A 22,686-nucleotide genomic window follows, 5' to 3' on the forward strand; every position below is an offset into this window, starting at 1 on the left:
AAAGCCAGTGCTAGCCAGTGCTAGCATTAGCACAACATAGTAATATGCTAAGATACATTGCATGTAAAAATGGTGGATTGATGTTGTCAAATAACTTCTCTTCTTTTTTTGGTGACCAACATTTTCTTTGTTTTGTATTTTTTGTTGGGGGGGTATAAACAACCTCCCAACAACACCGCGTCTCATTATTTATAAATCGCATCATTGGTTTCCCAAGGGACTCCATAGCCAGCATAGCTGACCTAAATTGTAAATATTGAAAAAAAGATATGCCTGTTAATTTGTGTCTTTCAAATATTGCAATATTCTCAAACCATTACTGTCCATGATATCAGCAAGGGGATAGATTAACACATTTGGACCATTGGGCGGATGCAAAAGGCCACCCTTCAGATCGCAAAGCGTTGTTGTGAAATATTTGAGAATGGGCAAGCCAGTTCCCAGTTACATTGTTTTAAAATGTTGTGCCAAATAGAAATTGTGCGCACAATAATAGGACCAAAGCATAGTTTACATTATTTAAAGGATATATCAGCGAAGACCACCTCTTTCAATGCAATAGGAGACACCATATGTCTCTCTATACTCAGCCAGGGGGGCGGAATAATCATGTCTAAACAAATTTAGGATGGGACTAAATGCAATTTAAAGTTTGGTACAGATAGTACTCCTACGTCTTTCCCTCTTTGCTTTGTTAATTTTATCCGGCCCGATTACCTTGCAATATACATGTTTTAATCCGCACTATGGATTTTATCCCAAAAGCTAGAAGAGGGAGTAAAGGGAAGCATTGAAATACAGAAATGTTGATGTCGCAATGTAGTATATTTGACAATAGATATTAGTCGATCTACTGAGGATGAATTTAATTGATTTGAGCGTTCTGTTAAAGTTCTGCCAGTGGTTTTATTGAAGGGAGGACATATATCTATTCTCAAATATCTAAATTGGGAAACGATTGGGATTCCATAATTAGAGTCCTCCATCGGGGTCTCGAGAGGCAGTCAGGCAGATTTCGTTAGATTTATTTTAAAACTTGACATCGAACTGAATTTGTCTATGGTCTTCAGAGCTTTTGGGAGGGATTGAGATACATTGCCGGCATATAATGAGATGATGTGATCCGTGGAATTGAGAGATGATGTTGTAATTCTTTTCAGTTGTCGAATTGCCTTGGCCAGGGGTTCCATAAGCAATAAAAATAGCAGAGGTGGGATGGGATCACCTTGCCTACAACTTCTAGTTATTCTGAACGGAACAGAGCATTTATTGCCTGTTATGATTAGGGCTGAGGGATTGGCATATAGTATTTTAAATATTTGAATGAAATTGGAGCCAATTCCCCTATGTTCCAAAACCAACCGAAGATATGACATTTTAGTCTATCAAAATAATTTTCTGCATTGAGAGATAGAACTGCCCAAGGAGCTTTCATTTCTGATGAAGCATGTAAGATATGTAATAAGCAACGGAGGTTATCTGAGGATAATATTTTTTTAACAAACCTGCTTTGGTCCAAATGTTTTCTCTCTATAAAAACAAACATTTGTGCTGTGTTAATAATTTCAATTAATAGTGGACCTAACTGGTTCCAACATGTTAAATAGACCTCAGGAGGAATACCAGCACAACCAGGTGATTTGCCTGTATTCATGTTACCCAATGCCCTTTTGAGTTCATGAAGAGAGATGAGGGCTCCCAGCAAGCCAGCTTCCTCAGTTGAAAGAAGAGGAGTTCTTATATATATTTTTGAATTACTCAATCGATGTATTTACAATACGAGGTGTACAATATACGAGGTGTACAATATAGACGCGGGATAATCTTTGGTTGATGAATTTTGGTTCTACATTTACATTTAACATTTTAGTCATTTAGCAGACGCTCTTATACAGAGTGACTTACAGTTAGTGCATTCATCTTAAGATAGCTACTGTAGACAACCATGTATCACAGGCATTGTAAGTACACTTTTCCTCAATAAAATAGCAATCAGCAAAGTCAGATCTAGAAGGGGGTGGGATGGGGGAGTCAAGTGCAAGTATTGGTTCAGGATTTTAAAATTATATATATACTTTTTTTCTGATAGTAATTCACCTGATTCAGATTCAATACTTGCAATATCCGCTAATTGGAATTAATGGTTGCGTCTAATTCGATGGATGGAAAATTCTGCTGTTTGTGTTACCAGTAGATTTAGTTCTGTCTTGACTTTGATAAGAGTAGTCGCTACCTGGTCTGAAAAAGTGTTCATAACTTCTCCAATTCTGAAATTTTCTTTAATTGTGATTTATTCAGCACAGATGTGAATGCAGTTGCACTGGTTTTAATAACACCTTTAATGGCATCCCATAACATCTGGATCATTGAGGATCATTGACTGCATTTTTGTTAATCATTGTGGATACATTCAATGCAGTTTCAGTGGTCACCCCCCATTCCCTTCACTACCCCCCCCGACAGATTTTGGGTGGATTAAACCCTCTCTCTTTTACTCTTTTCCTCTCTGCTGTAATTAAAATAAATTCCACTCAGTCATACTCAGTCATTTTATTGAATCTGACAGGTCCCACTTCCAGATGCCAAAGGATATATAACTTTTCTCTGGAAACAGTGTTCAAATACTCTTTGAACCTTAGTGCTTGGGATAACCAATTCTTTTTCCACCAACAATTTCATTTGTTTGGCTTAGTTTTGAAGGCCTCAGGGTCAACTTGATCGTTAAAATAATTCTGAATTGAGCCCAACCCTGATTTAAATCAGATATAATTGTTGGTTTAATGTTACAGCAGGTATTAGGTCTGTCATGCTTGTGACAGTGTTTTGTAGGCGTTATATCACACATTTCAGTTTTTCCTTCAGATTTCTCGATATATGAAACAAGTCAATGAATATTCAGTAGAGAATGTTGCAGATGATTTCAGATGATAAGCCTACATTACATGTTCAGTAACCCACATTTTCTTCATATCAAACCCTGTAGCTCCACCTCCGAAGTTTTCAGCAATTTCTGAAGCTGACAAGAAAAAGTGCATAAAATCAGGCTACCCCATTGTACTGCAATGTGAGCTCTCAGATCCTACCATCAAGGTGTACTGGTACAAGGATGGAACAAAGCTCCTAACCCAAAGTGGAGTAGACATACAATCAGATGGAACTATGAGAACTCTAGTTATCCAATCAGCCGAGCTGTCTCACTCTGGAGTGTACCGTTGCGAGACAATGGAGGATGGCCTCCAATTCACTGTGGAAGTAAAAGGTGATGTCAAAACTATCTATAAATTAATTAAAAATCAACCAATCATGTTCTGCAGTGGTAACTAACTGATGGCTGGTGGTGTTTGGTGTTGCTTGGCAGAGTATCTAACAGAAAAGATATTACTTGTCCGTTTCCATTGTTTGTTGATCTTATACAGTAGATACTCACACCTGAGATCTGCACGCATAACTCACAATTAATAATTAACGTGAAAGTTAAGTGCACAGATCTCTAGTCTGTATACTGCCCTAACTGGCCGAAGCCAAACTTAATCATGTTACAGATAGCCTTGATGATGGGGTACTTATTTCAGCCACACAATTAGTGGATAGTCTTCTATGAAGGCTAAACAATCACATGAAGACACAACCATTACTAAGATGACAATATGTTCAAGTAATATGGTGACAGAATATGCAGATAAAAATAAGGTAGTGACGACTCAATGGACAACATTTGAGGAGAATTTGTTCATACCTATTTGGCTATTGAGATTAGTGTACTGGTACATAACTTACAATTGGTTGTATGGGGGATATTGCAAATGCCAAACCATTCTGTAAGTATCCATTGATACGCATGTGAATTATGCCCTGCTGCCTACTTACCACATCTTGACTCATCTTTTATTTAAACAATTACCTTTATCTTTTGTTTAACAAATTCCTTTTATCCTCCTTCATTCTTATGAAGACACCTCTTTGTCATTTGTTGCCTCACTTGCCTGTCTCTTGTCCTTCATGTTATTCTCTGTAAACCTTTAGTGGCTTTGAGATTGCACAATCCTTGACTCTTGCACTCTCTGCTCTTCGGTTCTTGTTTGTTCCTGCTTTGTGTCTTATCTTTGTTAACTGTGTCTGGCATCTCGTTTTAATGTTTTTCTGTCATTTGAGCCAGGCCTTAATCAGTTTGCTGTGCTTGCAGTTTCTTCCCTCATAATGAAATACATGTATTGCATATCTTGAAAATCTTTGAATAATTTAAAAACATGTAAGAAAATTAACATTGTGATCCCCTTTATAAACATTGACACCCATAGCTCCACCTGTGAGGTTCTCAGCACTTCCAGAAGCTGAAAGGAACAAGTTCATTGAAGATGGCTGCCCCATTATACTGCAATGTGAGCTCTCAGATCCAACTGCCCAGGTGTACTGGTACAAGGATGGAACAAAGCTCCTATCTCAAAGTGGAATGGAAATCCAGTCCGATGGCATCAAAAGGACACTACTCATCCAATCAGCTGAAATATCACATGGTGGAACATATGAGTGCTCAACAGCAGGTGATACCATCACATTTAAAGTGGAGATCAAAGGTGATTTGCATCTATTTTGTAGCTACACAACACATAATAGGAGCTTATGCTTATATTCTCATTGGTGTAGCCACTGTTCATTTATTGCAATATTTTCCTTAACTCTTACAGTATCTAATGTGTTCTTATATTTGATGGTCTGGGAGGACATTAACTACTACTTTCCTTCCACAACTACTTGAACTTTAGCATCGCTAGATCAATATGTGTTTTTTAATCAATGAAGTAGCCTAACGTCACGTGCACACAGGTTGCATTATTACATTGCCGTACAGTACATTTTACGTAGTCTTCTCAGTCCATGCGCCACAACATAACAAGAAGAATCACGCTACACATTAGCAACTTTTTCGATGGTTTATCTACTTACGTGTCTGATACCACACCGCAAAGCAAGTTGGTAAAATCCTCTGTGTGCGACACACAGAGCTATGCACCGCAACCTAGTCCGGCAGATGAGTCAGAGCAGTTGCGGATTGCCTTCCATTGAAATAAATGGACTTCCACCAGAACACATACAGTTTGACGCAACCGGTGTGCACAAGACTTAATACAATTGTCTTGCAACACAACTTCAAAGCCATACCATTTTCTCCCCACACATATTCATACCCTTTAGCTCCATCACAGAAGATCATGCCACTTTCACCAATGGAGAGGAACAAGTCGGTAGAAATTGGGACTCCCATTGTACTGCAGTGTGAGCTCTCAGATCCTCTAGCCCAGGTCTGCTGGTCTAAAGATGAAATGAAACTATTTCCCAAAACTGGCCTCGATATCCAAAGTGAAGCCAATGTGAAGAGACTAGTAATTCACTCTGCGGAGCTCTCTGACTCTGGGCTCTACTGCTGTAGTCTTGCTGACGATGCAATGACATTCAAGGTGGATGTTCAAGGTGATTTTCCTCTTTATGCATCCCTTTTTAACAGCTTTTTAGGGGTGTAGCACATGTTCTATATGACTTACAAAGAACCAATAGTAATATCCATTTCATTACGTTTTTGTATTGTAAACTAATAGTTGTGATACAGTATATATATATATATATCTTTGTAATAATGAGTGTATGCCTGAAAAACGGGGATCTACAGTAGGTTTTAAAGGTACCCATAACTTTTTAATATAACATAGAACAAGAATCAGCACTTTGAAACAGGTGCATTTAGTGTTTTGTTAAATATTTTTCCTAAATGCTTTGAAAACCCCATAGCTCTTCCCGTGAGGTTTTCAGCACTTCCAGAAGTTGTGAGGAACAAGTTCATTGAAGCAGGCTGCCCCATTGTTCTACAATGTGAGCTCTCAGATCCAACTGCCCAGGTGTTCTGGTACAAGGATGGAACAAAGCTCCTCCCAGAGAATGGAGTCGACATCCAATCAGAGGGCGCTTTGAGGGCTGTGATCCTCCAATCAGCAGAGCTCAGTCACTCTGGGGTGTACAGCTGTGAGGCTTTAGATGACTGCATAGCATTCAAGGTGGATGTTGCAGGTGATCTAAGAATTTTGAGTTTGGTCAAAATCACTAACTAATATGTTGATTAATGCTTTGTAATGTGTGCAAGCTTTCGGTTTGTATTGAACATCAAATCTTCATTTAAATTCCATCAGTTGTTAGTAGACCTAAGCATCGTTTGGAAGAGGTAGTTAAGTGATATACACAGTAGAAAAGTGGATCCTTGATAGTATTTCTAGTAGCAGATTCGATTAAGAGAAATGCTGATTTTGATTGCATGGAATTAAATGAATTCATTTAATTCAAAGGATCTGTGAGATTTACCACTAAATACTCTCGGAAAAGCAATACCTTTTCAGGTACAAATTGGAAAGCTATACTCAAAGCAGTGTATCTAATAGCTTCAGCATTCAAGTGTCTAACCTCCTGTGATGAGTGAAGTACCACTATCTCCTTCAAATCATCTCGTGATATTTACAAAATATAAATTTGTTAAAGCAATAACTTCAACTCTGGTGACTCTAGACACAACTATTAATCAATTGTGCCCTCTTTTTATTATCTAACAAGTAGGCAGGACGGTAGCCACATAATATCATACATCTTCAGATTTACTTAATCCAATTGCTTTTGTATGTACATGTTAATGTTAGAATGATACCTCCATTGAATATATTTCTTTAAATTAATTAAAGCACCTATAGCTCCACCAGTGAGGTTCTCAGCTGCCCCAGAGGTTGAGAGGAACACGTCCATTGAAGCAGGCTGTCCTATTGTACTGCAATGTGAGCTCTCAGACCCCAGTGGACAGATCTGTTGGTACAAGGATGGAATAAAGCTCCTCCCACAATATGGAATACACATCCAATCAGAGGGCACCATGAGGACCCTGGTTATCCAATCAGCCACATTTTCAAGCTCTGGGGTGTACAGTTGTAAAACAGCAGATGATATCAGCGAATTCTATGTGGATGTGAAAGGTGACATGTAAAGCTTTTCCGTTAATGTCAAGTTCGGCGTGACTAATAACTTCATGTTGCAGATAAAAAATTCCTTTTCAGAGCACGCAATCTTTGGACATTGGACATGTTCATTGAGTTTTGCTTTTAGGAGCTACTTATGCATCTACCCTTAGAAACACATAACGTAGGAGCCATTTGTGTTCTTACACTGAGCTATGGTCATCATAATAGTTTTTTCCCTTTTGTCATCTCTTGTTGCCATTCATAAGATATTTTGATACTTTTCATTAAAGGCTAAACACCTGAAGAGGCCATCGGAGGAGAAAAAAAGCATGTACCGTGATCTGTCATTTTCCCAATGACTTAATTGCACTACAGTTCATCCTTGCACAGCTTTTATTAACCGTTTATCTTTGCTTCAACAGTGGACGCAGACTTCTCTAGAACTATCCAGGCAATCCTCGGCAATGCTTGAAGTCAATGCATCATCGTCAGTGCTTGAAGTCAATGCATGTTCAACCTGCACAAAGCAGGCCTTTTACATCTAATAAGACTTCTCTTGTTATTTCACTCCACTGAACCATTTGCATTGCTTTCTGCAGCACCTCCGGTGACGTTTGTTGATATACCTGAGGAAGACCTCTTCAAAAGTGTTGTGGAACAAGATCGTCTTGTTATGTCCTGTGAGGTTTCCAGGGTTGACGCCATTGTCCAGTGGTACAAAGATGGGGTTGAAACGCAGTCTAGTGACAACATTGCTGTACAAGCAGATTGCACTGTTAGGATGCTGACCATCCAGTCAGCTCAGCTGTCAGACTCTGGGACATACACATGTCGTGCCGGAGACAGAGCTTTAATGTTCAAGGTTAACATACGAGGTAATGACTTAGCAAGGACATTTCATTCTTACTATGAATGAAGTACAACATCAAATCAAGCCTACAGAATATCATTTTTGTGAATGATTCATAATCTAGTGGCATACTGCATTCATAAGCTATGTGACTAACTGTAAAACAAGCATTTGGCAATTGTGAATTGCGCTTTGAAGACTATGCTATGACTTGTGATACTGAGATGTCATGCTTGCTGTGATGTTCTCACTCACGTAACTCTGTGTCATCTACAGAGCCACCAGTGATGATTGTATACCCTAAAGAAGATGTCCACCTTGATCGGCATGTGCCGGAGGAGATCATTCTCAGCTGTGAACTCTCACGTCTAAATGGTGTCGTAAACTGGTTCAAGGATGGGCAAAAGTTGCAAGAAAGCGAAAACATTAAACTTAAGATTGAGGGCCCTTACAGGCGACTGAAGATTCTTTGTAGTGGAGTCGAAGACTCTGGCGAATATGTCTGTGACACGGCTGATGATTCAATATTCTTTAATCTCAGCATAACAGGTAAGGAGAGCAATCAAGAGCATAACATCTTGTTTTCATGCAGGTTCACAATGCTTGCTGTAGTAACTGGCTTTCTCTGTCACGAGATCACTATTTACTCAAACAATAAGTGTTTTGGTCATACTGCATGTCTTGATGCATTGTCGGTGCTGTCTTTTTCTAGAGCCTCCAGTACAAATTATATCTCCAAGTCAGTCGCAAATGGAGCTCTGCCAGCAAACATCTGAGAGGATGGTGTTGAGCTGTGAGATCTCAAGGCCCAATGCTGTGGTGCGCTGGTATAGGGACGGGCTTGAGGTGGAGGAAAATGACAACCTCATCTTAGAGGTGGATGGGGTCTACAGGAGACTCATTATACCTGAGACCACAGTCAAAGATTCAGCCGAATATGTGTGCGATACGGCTGATGACAACATGACGTTCTTTGTCAACATTGCAGGTGCAGATGTCTACTATCATATACTTTTTTCAAGGGCACTTGATATCCAAAGTAGAAACAGACAGATTACTTATGAGTGTTGACTTATTAATGGTACCTTAGTGATCTGTTGCTGGTGCAGAGTGAATCATATGTCACAAGAATAAACCCCTTTACTGCTGAAGAGATGCTTAATTTTTAAGTGATTATTTTTTATGCACAGATCCTCCTGTCCGTTTCGTACGCCCAAGAAAGATGGCAAGTCGGGTCGAGATGTTTGTTGGAGATTCTTTGGTTCTTGACTGTGAGGTGTCCAGATCAAATGCCACTGTAAGCTGGAAGAAGAATGGGGAGGAAATGGAAGAGAGCAGCAATGTCACCGTTATTGAGGATGGCGTCATGCGGCAATTAACCATCCACTCCATGACATTGGAGGACGCTGGGCAATATGTCTGTGACGCCAAGGATGATGTGATGGACTTCCAGGTCAAGATCAAAGGTAGATATATAAATTGAATCACATATTCATGTTAGTTCATACAACTGCCTGTTACAGTACCTTTCACTTGCTTTGTCACTGTTCATGTTACTCTTATACAGATGCCCATTAGAATACGTTTCACTATATGTTAATCCATACAGCTGCCCAATAGAGTACCTTTCACTTTATGTTACTCAATTCAGGTTCCGATTAAAGTACCCTTCACTTGCTTTCTCACTGTTTTCATTCTCAGAGACACCTGTAAAGATCCTGAGCAAAAACGATGTGAATACTCAAAAGCAGTTCTTCGCATCAGATGACATTGTCTTAGGGTGTGAGCTTTCAAGAGCCAACTGCATGGTCGTCTGGTACAAAGACAACAAAAAAATAGATGACAATGAGCGCTACTGTAGTGAGGAGCAGGGTGTTTTCCGTTCACTGGTGGTTTTAAATGCTGAGATCGAGGACTCTGGAGAGTACACCTGTGATGCCGGGGATGATAAGATGGTGTTCTGTATCACCGTGAAAGGTACAAATTCTTGTTTCGTAGGTTCATGCTATCTTGTTTATGTAACGTCACATTCTAAAAAAATCCTGAAGTGTCTATATGGTCCTTACGAAAGGTTTATGAAGGCTTCATGAAGCATTGCATGTTTGTGTTAGTTAACAGAGAAATAAATACACATGTCAACTTCATATTCATCATCTCCAGCACCACTCCAACATCAACATATGTGAAAACAGCACATTTCTATGTTTTGTAGTGAAAAAGATAGAGGAAGACAAGTGTTACCGCCATCATCTGGTGTGATTCATGATTTTTTACTAACTTTGAGAAAGCAAGGGGGACTTTACTAACCTTTGCCTGCTCATAATGGGTTAAAAGAGTAAAGTCCCTGATCTGTTTATTTGAATTGTTTTATCAAGGCAATTTGCTTAATGAATCAGTCCCTGTAAAGCCTATTAACTTCCAGACGGTTTTGTCTGAGAGCCCCGTTTATTTATTATTTAATACATTTTTTAATTTAGGGGGTAGACCAGCTTTAATATTACAGATAGATTGTAGCTTCGATCAATGTAATTGTCTGCATCATTTCCAATCCCCCATATACAGTTGAAGTCAGAGGTTTACATACACCCTAGCCAAATGCATTTAAACTCAGTTTTTCACAAGTCCTGACACTTAATCCAAGTAAAGATTCCCTGTCTTAGGTCAGCTAGGATCACTACTTTATTTTAAGAATGTGAAATGTCAGAATGAAAGTAGAGAGATTTATTTATTTCAGCTTTTATTTATTTCATCACATTCCCAGTGGGTCAGAAGTTTACATACACTCAATTAGCATTTGGTAGCATTGCCTTAACTTGGTTAACTTGGGTCTAACGTTTTGGGTAGCCTTCCACAAGCTTCCCACAATAAGTTGGGTGAAGTTTGACCCATTCCTCCTGACAGAGCTGGTGTAACTGAGTCAGGTGTGTAGGCTTCCTTGCACGCACACGCTTTTTCAGTTCTGCCAACAAATGTTCGATTGGATTGAGGTCAGTGCTTTGTTATGGCCACTCCAATACCTTGCATTTGTTGTCCATTTTGCCACAACTTTGGAAGTATGCTTGGCGTCATTGTCCATTTGGAAGACCCATTTGCGACTAAGCTTTAACTTCATGACTGATGTCTTGAGATGTTGCTTCAATACATCCACATAATTGTCCTGCCTCATGATGCCATCTATTTTGGGAAGTGCATCAGTCCCTCCTGCAGCAAAGCACCCCCACAACATGATGCTGCCACCTGCGTGCGTCACGGTTGGGATGGGGTTCTTCAAGCTTGCAACCCTTCCCCTTTTCCTCCAACCTTAATGATGGTCATTATGGCCAAACAGCTTTATTATTGTTTCATCAGACCAGAGGACATTTCTCCAAAAAGTACGATCTTTGTCCCCATGTGCAGTTGCAAACCGTAGTCTGGCTTCTTTGTGGCAGTTTTGTGGCAGTGACTTATTCCTTGCTGAGAGGCCATTCAGGTTATGTTTATGTAGGACTTGTTTTCCTGTGGAAATAGATACTTTTGTACTTGTTTCCTCCAGCATATTCACAATGTCCTTTACTGTTGTTCTGGGATTGATTTGCACTTTTCGCACCAAAGTACGTTCATCTCTACGAGACAGAACGCATCTCCTTCCTGAGCGTTATGAAGGCTGCCTTGTCCCATGGTGTTTATACTTGCGTACTATTGTTTGTACAGATGAACCCGGTACCTTCAGGAGTTTGGAAATTGCTCCCAAGGGTGAACCAGACTTGGCCTTGAAATACATCCACAGGTACACCTCCAATTGACTCAAATTACGTCAATTAGCCTATCAGAAGTTTCTAAAGCCATGACATCATTTTCTGGAATTTTCCAAGCTGTTTTAAGGCACGGTCAACTTAGTGTATCTAAACTTCTGACCCATTAGAATTGTGATACGGGGAATTATAAGTGATATAATCTGTCTGTAAACAATTGTTGGAAAAATTACTTGTGTCATGCACAAAGTAGATAACTTTGTAAGTCCTAACCGACTTGCCAAAACTATAGTCTGTTAACAAGACATTTGTGGAGTTGTTGAAAAACAAGTTTTAATGACTCCAACCTATGTGCCTGTAAACCTCCAACTTCAAATGTGTGTATGTATGTATGTATGTACGGTATATACAAAAACATGTGGAAACCCCTTCAAATGAGTGGATTTGGTTATTTCGAGCACACAGCCATGCAATCTCCATGAACAAATGTTGGCAGTAGAATGGCCTCACTGAAGTGACTTTCAACGTCGCACCGTTATAGGATGCCACCTTTCCAACAAGTCAGTTCATCAAATTTCTGCCCTGGTCAACTGTAAGTACAGTTATTGTGAAGTGTAAACATCTAGGAGCACAACGGAATGGTACCGCCGAGTGCTGAAGTGTGTGGCACCTAAGAATCGCCTGTCCTTGGTTGGAGCACTCACTACCGAGTTCCAAACTTCCTCTGGAAGGAACTTCAGCACAAGAACTGTTCATCTTTGAGTCAGACTTGTTCCTTCAAATTCGTGGTGTAGCCATGAACTCCCCTTTTGTCCCCAACTATGTGAACCTGTATGTTGGACAATTTGAGGAAGCACTCATTTACAAAAGAGAGACACACCACCTACTTTCTAAAATCATCCTATGGAAGAGATACATAGATGACGTCTTTGTGCTCTGGGAAGGAAGTCAGCAGGAACTAAATGAATTCCAAACTCCGGAGCTCTGAATATCTCAAATTCACCATGCAGATTGATGAGATAAAAATAAATTAACTGGACTTATTGATCATCAAAGATAATGATGCATTACATACAGATTCATACACAAAGCCCACAGACCGCAATACCCTGCTACGTGCGGATTGTATGCATCCCCTTTCCCTCAAGAATGATCTACCATATAGCCATCTACCATATAGGTTAAAAGAATCTGTGGCCACCAGTCAGATTTTTACAGTAATAATAAGAACATGAAAGATACATTAAAAATGAGAGGCTATGAAGACAAACCTCTTAATGCTGCAATGATGAAAATATCTCAAAAACCAAGAGAGGAATTGGCTCAAAATTAAACCAAAGAAGAAAAACAACACAACAGTGTTTTGAAACTAAGTACATCAAGTGTTTGGAGAAAATGAAAGCAATCCTGAAAAAGCACTGCATATTCTGCAATCAGACAAAAAAAATGCATACCTCTTCAAGGAGCCCCCACTGGTGGTCTATAACCATGGTCGCAATATTGGGGATAGATTGGTTAGATCTGACCTGGCCACTCAGACATTCATTCACTGACACTCAGCCACTGACCCCCATTACAAATGGGAACTACAAATATTGCTCATGCACACAGTGCAATAGCACTACAAAGACATCCTTCTCCAGACACCCACATACGGGCCGAAAAATCCCTGTTATGGGCATCATCTCATGCAAGACAAAGGGAGAAATCTATCTCATCACCTGTACACATGGGAATGCCTACGTAGTAGAAACAAAAAGACAATTAAACAACGCATAGCTGAACACCGCAGCTCAATCAGGTGACTATCCAGTAGCAGCTCACTTTGTTGAAGCTAACCATCCCAACTCCTCCTCAAATACACAATAACATTGAGATCCTACCTCTACAGAGGGAGGCCTACTTGATATCATATTTAAAAACATTGACCCCCAGTGGTCTGAATATTGACTTTGATCTCTGGCCCTTTGTATGACCAATTGTATTTTCTGTCATTAGGTCTGGTAAATGAATGTATTCTTTCTACAGCTCATCAGAGAACACCCGTATGTTCACCCTGTTGATGATGCTTATTATGCATTATGGTTGAACCAAAAGATTACATGTAAGAATTTTTGAATGAAATTGGAAATATTTAATAAGTGAAATTAAATCATTCATGCTAATGTTATGCTAATGCTAATGATAACAATGGCATAATATATTCAATATGCTGTAGGTTATTGTCTTTTAACAATTTAGCTCAATTAATTCTGATCAATGTAGCAATTATGACACACCCCTTACCTATTGTCATTGGTTGCACTAATTGCACTGTTTGGCTACATAACCTGATTCAAGCATTCATGACAATACCCTGAAGAAGGCACAAGGATGCCGAAACATTGGTGTTTTTTTACCCAATAAATTACTGGGAGGTTATAAATATGGAGTGTGCGACTCTCTTTGTTTTTATAGTCGGGAGCATCATGAAATGGGTTTCCATGGCCGAGCAGCTGCACACAAGCCTAAGATTACCATACGCAATGCCAAGCGTCGGCTGGAGTGGTGTAAAGCTCACCACCATTGGATTCTGGAGCAGTGGAAACACGTTCTCTGCAGTGATGAATCACGTTTCATCATCTGGACGAATCTGGATGTGGTGGATGCCAGGAGAACGTTACCTGCCCCCATGCATAGTGCTAACTGTAAAGTTTGGTGGAGGAGCAATAATGGTCTGGGGCTCTTTTTCATGGTTCAGGCTAGGCCTCTTAGTTCCGGTGAAGGGAAATCTTAATGCTACAGCATACAAATACATTCTAGATGATTCTGTGCTTCCAATTTGTGGCAACAGTTTGGGGAAGGCCCTGTGCACAAAGTGAAGTCCATACAGAAATAGTTTGTCGAGATCGGTGTGGAAGAAATTGATTGGCCTGCACAGAGCCCTGACCTCATCCCCATCGGACACCTTTGGGATGAATTGGAACGCCAACTGAGAGCCAGGCCTAATCGCCCAATATCAGTACCTGCCCTCACTTATGCTCTTGTGTCTGAATGGAAACAAATCCCTGCAGCAATGTTCCAACGTCTAGTGGAAAGCCTTCCCAAAAGAGTGGAGGCTGTTATAGCAGGGGGGACCAACTCCATAGTAATGCCCATGATTTTGAAATGAGATGTTCGAAAGAGCAGGTGTCCACATACGTTTGGTAATGCAGTGTACTTACATGATTTAGAAAATATTTAAGACCCTATACAGCCTTTTTTTCATGAAAAGGCTGTTCATAGCATATGAAATCATCACATTTTCATAATTGATCATATTTGTACTATTTGCTAGTAAAGTGGTGAAAAGTGACTACATCTCATGAATAAATTAACCTGAAATGTGAAGATCAGATCAGAGCTAAGTATTGTTCATGGCACTCTTTAGGAAATTATCTTATCCAGGCATAGCCAAACAGGTTTGAACCTTTATTCTGAACAGGTTAAAATCACTTGATGCTGACCAGAAGACAAGTGCTTCCTACATCATCCAGAAACACTTTTGTTTCATGTGGTCTCTATCTTTTTATTACAAAACTTAGAGTGCAGTCATTTTCACGTGTTGATGTTGGGGTGGTGCTGGAGATGATGAATATGAAGTAGAAAAATTGGGAGATTTCAATTTAATTAAACTGGTGATAAAATAAGACTGTTGTTTTTCTCCTTAGAACCCCCTGTGACCATCATTGGCAACTCGGGTAACCCAGAACATCATAGCCTGGTCGCAGGTGACAAACTCATCTTGGAGTGCGAGATATCTTGTCCGAATGCCACTGTCCAGTGGCTTTGGAATGGAAAGTTACTGAGTTCAGACGCTCGCACTCACATAGACAGTGACGGTGCCACCAGGAAACTTGTTTTGTCAGGACTTCAGCCCTCGGACTCTGGAGAGTACATATTGGATGCCATCAATGACAAAATGGTAACCATAGTTGAGGTCCAAGGTAAAAGTGTTTACATTTTCAATGCATGTAATAAATTACAAAAACATACCTATGTTATTGACATGACATAAACATAAAAGTCACAAGATGCCATGTTCAAATTATGTTGTACTCCTCAGAGCCCCCAGTCAAGTTTGTGAACAAACAAGCCAGAACCACCATCTCAGGCTACGAAAATGAAAGTGTGACACTGTGTGCCATGGTAAACCGGGAGCAAGTCTATGTGCGATGGCTTAAAGATGGTGAACTATTGAATGGGGATAATATTCACATCTCCAGTGCGGGTAAAATGCACACCCTCACCATCAACCCCCTGAAACTATCAGATAGTGGAGGGTTTGTCTGTAACATCAACACGGATGAAATGTATTTCATTGTCCAGGTCAAAGGTAAGATTTTTTGGACAAAATGCCTAAGAATAAGGTTTAACATAGTTAAACACAGTATTTATGCTGCCATAACTGGAAAACTGATTATTAAACTTGTTTTGCTAGAAATGAAAGTGAAATTCTCCAGACCTCTGCAGAATATCGTAGCCCTGAAGGACAGTACCCTTACCCTGAGGTGTGAGGTCAACAAACCTAAAGGAGATGTTCAGTGGCTCAAAGATGGCCAGGAGATTAAGCCCAGCCGTCGACATACGATAAGGGCACAGGGTCGGGAGCGAAGCATCACTATCCACCAGCTAATGCTAGACAATGCTGGGGAATATGCCTGTGAATCCACAGACGATAAGACTTTTGCCACTGTCGGCGTAGAAAGTAAGGATATGGGCAGTTACGGTTATGCTAATATTTTAAATAACTAAATTAACATTATTGGGTGATAATCATATAAATCAAACTTTGTTTTTAATGTCAGCGCATGTCTAATGCCATGCTCATTTGCTATCGGAATTATCAGATGCTCCTAGTTCCCAGTGGGAATTTCACTTGAATGACCCTCCAAGTTGGAATTACAAGTGGGAAACTGAGAAAATGTTGTTACCTGACATTTCACCACTGACCTTTTTTTTTTTTTACCTATTCAACCAAAAGATTAGAACAAATCAGTTTTTGACAATTACAACCTCATCAATATGTATAATATAGCTAGTCTGAACATATTGTCAATGTTAAGCAAGCTAGCTAACTTTATTATAAGCAATTTTAGCATGCTTATACTCCAAAAGCACTTGAATACAATCATGTCAGACTAACTGCTTTCCAGTTTCCTATATCCAACGAGCATGTGAAGCCAGCATGACTCACATTATGTAAAAGGCTCAGTGAAGTTAAAAAGCGTGATTTTCCTATGTTTTATACACAGTACCAGTCAAAAGTTTGGACGACTACTCATTCATTTTCTTTATTTATACTATTTCCAACATTTTATAATTATAGTGAAGACATGGAAACTATGAAATAACACATATGGAATCATGAAGTAACCAAATAAGGGTTAAACAAATCAAAATATATTTTATATTTGAGATTCTTCAAATTAGCCAGCCTTTGCCTTGATGACAGCTTTGCAGACTCTTGGCGTTCTCTCAACCAGATTCACCTGGAATGCTTTTCCAACAGTCTTGAAGGAGTTCCCACATACAGTATGCTGAGCACTTGTTGGCTGCTTTACTTTCACTCTGCAGTCCTACTCCAACCCATCTCAATTGGGTTGAGGTCGGGTGATTGTGGAGGCCAGGTCAACTGATGCAACACTCCATCACTCTCTTTCTTGGTCAAATAGCCCTTAAACAGCCTGGAGGTGTGTTGGGTCATTGTCCTGTTGTAAAACAAATGATAGTCCCACTAAATGCAAACCAGATGGGATGGCGAATCGCTGCAGATTGCTGTGGTAGCCATGCTGGTTAAGTGTGCCTTGAATTCTAAATTAATCATAGACAGTCTCACCAACCAAGCACCCCCACAAAATCACATCTCCTCCTCCTCCATGATGGGAACCCCACATGCGGAAATCATCTGTTCACCTACTCTGCGTCTCACAAAGACACAGCGGTTGGAACCAAAAATCTCAAATCTGGACTCATCAGACCAAAGGACAGATTTCCATTGGAAATTTCTCGTGTTTTTTGGCCCAAGCAAGTCTCTTCTTCTTATTGGTGTACTTTAGTAGTTGTTTCTTTGCAGCAATTGACCACGAAGGCCTGTTTCACGCAGTCTCCTCTGAACAGTTGATTTTGAGACGTGTCTGTTACTTGAACTCTGTGAAGCATTTATTTAGGTGCAATTTCTGAGGCTGGCAACTCTAATGAACTTGTCCTCTGCAGCAAAGGTAACTGGGTCTTCCTTTCCTGTGGTGGTCCTCATGAGAGCCAGTTTCATCCTAGCGCTTCATGGTTTTTGCGACTGCACTTGAAGAAACTTTGTCAAGAAAGTTCTTGACATTTTCTGGATTGACTGACCATGTCTTCAAGTTATGATGGACTGTCATTTTTTTATGCTTATTTGAGCTGTTCTTGCCATTATAAGGACTTTGTATCTTACCAAATAGGGCTATCTTCTGTATACCACCCCTACCTTGTCACAACACAACTGATTGGCTCAAACGCATTAAGAAGGAAAGAAATTAGTCAAATTAACTTTTAACAAGACACACCTGTAAATTGAAATGCATTACAGGTGACTACCTCATCAATTTGGTTGAGAGAATGCCAATAGTGTGCAACGCTGTCATCAAAGCTACTCTGAAGAATCTCAAATATAAAATATAATTTGATTTGTTTAACCCTTTTTTGGTTACTACATAATTCCATATGTGTTATTTCATAGTGTTGATGTCTATTATTCTAAAAATAGTAAAAATAAAGAAAAACCTTTGAAATAGTAGGTGTGTCTAAACTTTTGACTGGTACTGTGTATATATATATTTCCACACCATGAGGTTGGAATAATACTGTGAAATTGTGAAACTTTTGACAATGCCCCTTTAGTATAAGAGCTGTTTAAAAAAGCTGCCTGTGTCACGAGTTACTAAGGTGGGTGGAATCAGGCGCAGAGAGCAGGTTTCAATTATTAGACAGTTTATTCTCCGGCACACAAAACAACGGTCAACCCAACACACAGGGTGAATAATCCAAAGCAGGACCAGAATAGTCCGGAGAATAAAACTCATGAACACCACCAAATAACAGGAATACAAAAACAATCCCGCACAAAACAAGGGCGGGACAACCTACTAAATATAAGGAGGCTAATTAAACTAAAATACACACAGGTGAAACTAATAAGACAAAACCAACAGACAAACGAAAAAGGGATCGGTAGTGGCTAGTAGGACGGTGACGACGACTGCCGAGCACCGCCCGAACAGGCAGGGGAGCCAACTTCGGCGGAAGTCGTGACAGCCTGAAATGTTTTTGTGGGATGTAGTTTTGGCCTTCGATGGTGATAGTTTTGTAATTTTACATTTTTTTTATTAGGGTCCCCATTAGCTAACGCCATCACGCTAACTAATCTTCCTGGCGTCCAACAAGACTTCAAACATTCAACATCTAGACAATACAGATAATTAAAATACAGTAAATTAGGTCATAGACCAAAAAGAAAGTGCGTTCCAAACTTCTCTGCCAATAACAGCTAATTTTCAGTTTTCCCCTCCCCACTCAGACTACTTACTCTCAGACAGTCCTAGCAAAATTCTTCCTTGAGAAATTGTCATTTGCTAAGAAGCTATTTTTGTTTATTTTTAACCTTTTTAATTGTAAACAATCACAGTAAACTACTTAATTGTTACCCAGAAATTATTTTATACTGAGATAATAAAAAAAAAGCTGCATTGGACCTTTAACTCTCAATGGGACAAATCCTTTGAGAGTAAACACATTTCCGAGCAAGGCTTTGCAACAAATTAAGTTGTGTACTGTTTTCATACCGCCCATTGACCTCTCATTGCATGATTTACGCAGGATTTATGCAGAAGTTGTGTGAGTTAAGCGCATGGATCTCATGTTAGGATTTGAAAGAATGATACAATGTCTCAATGATATTCATTGCAAATCAACCCTGTGTGTCATTTTCATGTTCTATCCCTTAGTGCCTCCACCTACTGTTGAGATTATCGCAGAGCTACACAATATCACTGTACTGGAGGGGGAAGATGCTACATTTAAGTGTGTGGTTTCGCCAGAGGACACACAGCTAGTGTGGAGCCTGAACAGCCGGCCTATAGCTCCAAATGAGAGGTTTGTCATTTCAAGTAATGGACTGTGCCACATGCTGTGCATTTACAACTGCCAGGTCTCAGACTGCGCCACGGTGACTGCCGAGGCAGAAGGGCTGGTGTCTGAAGCAAACCTCCAGGTTCAAGGTGAGACACCGTTGGTAAACATTGTGCTAGCTTGGTACTCAAGATATTCTGGTCCAGTTTTAAATGTGCTATATGCAACAATTCCACCTACAAATAGACCTAAATGTCAACGATATATTTGTAGTAGTAAAGAAAAAAAATCCCACGGGATAAAAACATAATTTTAGAATGGCATTTGAAGCTAGTAAAGTTGCTTGTTTTTCCTGGAATGTCACCCTTCAAACAGCAGCATCTTCCTTATTCTCATTCTTGGAGGTTGAAAACAATGGATGTCTTATTTAAATGATGATGAGATAAGAAAGTAATGCTAACCTATTTCAGGTTTCTCTAAGCTAACCAAAATATAAATATCATACAACAAACAGAGCACCTTTAAATTGATAAGTAGCCCCATGACTGTGCTCTTATGATTATATAGTTACAGTTTGAGAAGATGTTATTTTCCCTGATTAATTAGGAAATTGAAATTTCCCCCCAAACCTTTTATTAATTGTATTAATTTCCCTTGATTCTCATAGTTGCGCTGTTGAGACCATTGAACAACAGTGTATGTCAATGTTTTAGAGACATTTCATTGTAATCGTCATTCCACATTTGCAATAACTTTATACAACTGTTGATTCCTTGAAGTCATTTTTAAGTAAGCTTTGGCAAAAATGACTTTCATCATCCTTGCCTCCCCTTCCCTCCTTAATGACACAACATATTTTCAATAAATAATGACCTCTTCAGGCAAGATCAAATTGTTGAAGGGGCGCCTTTGACGGCTAGCGCTTAGCAGCGTCTCCTGTTAGAATTCCTGGGGTAACTGACAGAGACAAATGGTGCCGGAGACATGCCACAACACTTAGGAAATCAGGACTATTAAGATGATTGAATCGCCTCTCCTTAACAGAACTTGTGCTACATTTTTGTTTGTTTATCATATAATTTTATTAGAATCTTTATATAGTTATAATGTAGCTTACAAAGCGCTCTTTTTTCACTTTGTGTATGGCAGTCTGGATATGTAGTTTAATGTCAATTAGAGTTCAAATATAATACTTGTGTGATACCAGTTGCTTTACACACACACACACACACACACACAGTAATTGTGGGTATATCTGTTCAGAACAACAAGTGTTGTTCACCAAAAACATGGTGCCCGTTGTGGCTGAGCAATTCGGGGAGGCTACCCTGGAGGTGGAGGTGGGTCTCGACTCTGGAGAGGTGCAATGGATGAGGCAGGGTGTAGTCATCCACCCGGGGCCAAAGTTCACCCTGAAGCAAAAGTGCCGGCGACGGAGCCTCACCATCCACAAGCTCGCCCTTTCTGACCGGGGCACCTACAGTTGCGAAACTCTCCACGACCGCACGCAAGCCCAACTCATCGTGGAACGTGAGTGTGCACGTCTTGTCACTATGCGCTGTTGTTGTTTGTTTACCTCCGTTGCCGGCAACATCGCTTTCGCACGCTGCCCCTGTTGTTGCCGTTGTTGCTTTTGGAGCAACGTCAATAACTGAGTAAGAGTAATTTGAACGAATGGGACCGGGGTGGCACTTGTTCCTCCATGGTGATGGCTGCAAACAGGTGACGCACAGACAGACCGCTAGCCCACCCTCTGGTTCTCAGGGAGCAGATTTGTGTATTGACACAGGATCACTGGAGCCATAATGATTTCATTGAGTGTGTCAAAGGGGAATCAGATTGGAGGCTATAAGGAAGTACTTGTCAGGAACTATTTAAGCCCCTTTTGCTTGGCACTGAAGATATAGATGTTATCAGACGAGCACTAGGATTACATTCACACAAGCACAGCTCTCTGAGAGCGTTCTCTTTGCTTACTATTGCAGAGTCGAGCTATGTCTAAGGGCTGCTTTAACCCCAAAGGGTCTAATAGTTAAGATGTACTGTAGCTCTTTTCTTCTTACTTGTTTTGTGGGTGAGTTAGTGCTGTGAGGTGCGGGTGAGATAGAGCTTGTCTTTTCAGCAGCAGCTTGGTTGGGAAGGGGTAAGTCTGGACTTCGGCTGCTGTTGGCACCGCTTATGAATTTGGATCTCCTCTCATTGCATCTAAATTTATGCACTGGCCTTCAAAATCGAGTTTGTTGTCATCAAGTCTAAGAAATGAATGCTTCTTCTCCTTGGGGAATGCATATCTGTGTTAGAATAAGTAAAAATGTTGGCAGATTTGAAACAGGCTTTGGTGTAAAGTACTGTTTTTGAATGATAAAAAGACTTGCTTCTTTCATTCCAACTGGCTACATGTTTTATTTGTCTGTCTATCACACATAGTGTAACATGACTTCTGTTATAGTGACGTTCTATATGAAAATGGAAGAAACATGAAAATAAATGCTAAGAAATAGCCTTTGGATTTGGTATTTGTAGTACTTGCAGAGGGATCATATTGTATTGAATGCTTCTAGAGATTAAATACATGAAATAACAGATGATTGAATAAAACACTTCTATAAGGGAAGTTAAAACCATATATAAAAAAAAAGGTATATATCGAGTCCCTTTTTGCCAAGTTCCTCTCTAGGTTTCTTCCTTCTAGAGTTTTTCCTAGCCAATGTGCCACTGCTTCTGCTTCTGCTTGCTCTTTTTGGTCTAGGCAGTGCTACGGTAAAAGCGACTGCTGATATAAAAATGGCATCATACACATGATTTCTTTGTTTGTCCCTGTCAAACATGCAACATGTAAATCTGTTGATTTAATTATTGATCAGGGGTAGGCAACCCTGTTCCTGGAGTATCACAGGTACTGCTGGATTTTATTCCAACTAGACACCACACCTGACCAACTGAGCTAACTGATCAGTTCAGTGAGTGCCTGAGGCACTCCAGGACAAGTGTT

General features: G+C 39.9%; 1 protein-coding gene across 5 annotated transcripts in view; it reads left to right on the plus strand.

Annotated features, from left to right (window-relative positions):
• The window catches only part of LOC112225088 (obscurin-like protein 1), a 71,460-nt gene that overhangs the window by 15,271 nt on the left and 33,503 nt on the right, over positions 1-22,686 (plus strand). For 4 of the 5 annotated variants that reach the window (XR_006080028.1, XM_024388713.2, XM_024388715.2 and 1 more), the window contains 15 exons: positions 2,984-3,259; positions 4,299-4,574; positions 5,194-5,469; positions 5,785-6,060; positions 6,720-7,004; positions 7,589-7,864; positions 8,116-8,388; positions 8,552-8,827; positions 9,030-9,305; positions 9,541-9,816; positions 15,260-15,535; positions 15,655-15,924; positions 16,030-16,296; positions 19,571-19,843; positions 20,958-21,224. Coding sequence is in view for 4 of the 5 variants with exons in the window: in XM_024388713.2 (XP_024244481.1) it covers positions 2,984-3,259; positions 4,299-4,574; positions 5,194-5,469; positions 5,785-6,060; positions 6,720-7,004; positions 7,589-7,864; positions 8,116-8,388; positions 8,552-8,827; positions 9,030-9,305; positions 9,541-9,816; positions 15,260-15,535; positions 15,655-15,924; positions 16,030-16,296; positions 19,571-19,843; positions 20,958-21,224 (4,119 nt within the window). In the remaining variant the exon portion in view is untranslated. The remainder of the gene's footprint in view (positions 1-2,983; positions 3,260-4,298; positions 4,575-5,193; positions 5,470-5,784; positions 6,061-6,719; positions 7,005-7,588; positions 7,865-8,115; positions 8,389-8,551; positions 8,828-9,029; positions 9,306-9,540; positions 9,817-15,259; positions 15,536-15,654; positions 15,925-16,029; positions 16,297-19,570; positions 19,844-20,957; positions 21,225-22,686) is intronic. The other variant, XM_024388716.2, reaches the window with a different exon arrangement.

This window comes from Oncorhynchus tshawytscha, linkage group LG26, assembly GCF_018296145.1.
Source record: "Oncorhynchus tshawytscha isolate Ot180627B linkage group LG26, Otsh_v2.0, whole genome shotgun sequence".
Classification (NCBI taxonomy): Eukaryota; Metazoa; Chordata; class Actinopteri; order Salmoniformes; family Salmonidae; genus Oncorhynchus; species Oncorhynchus tshawytscha.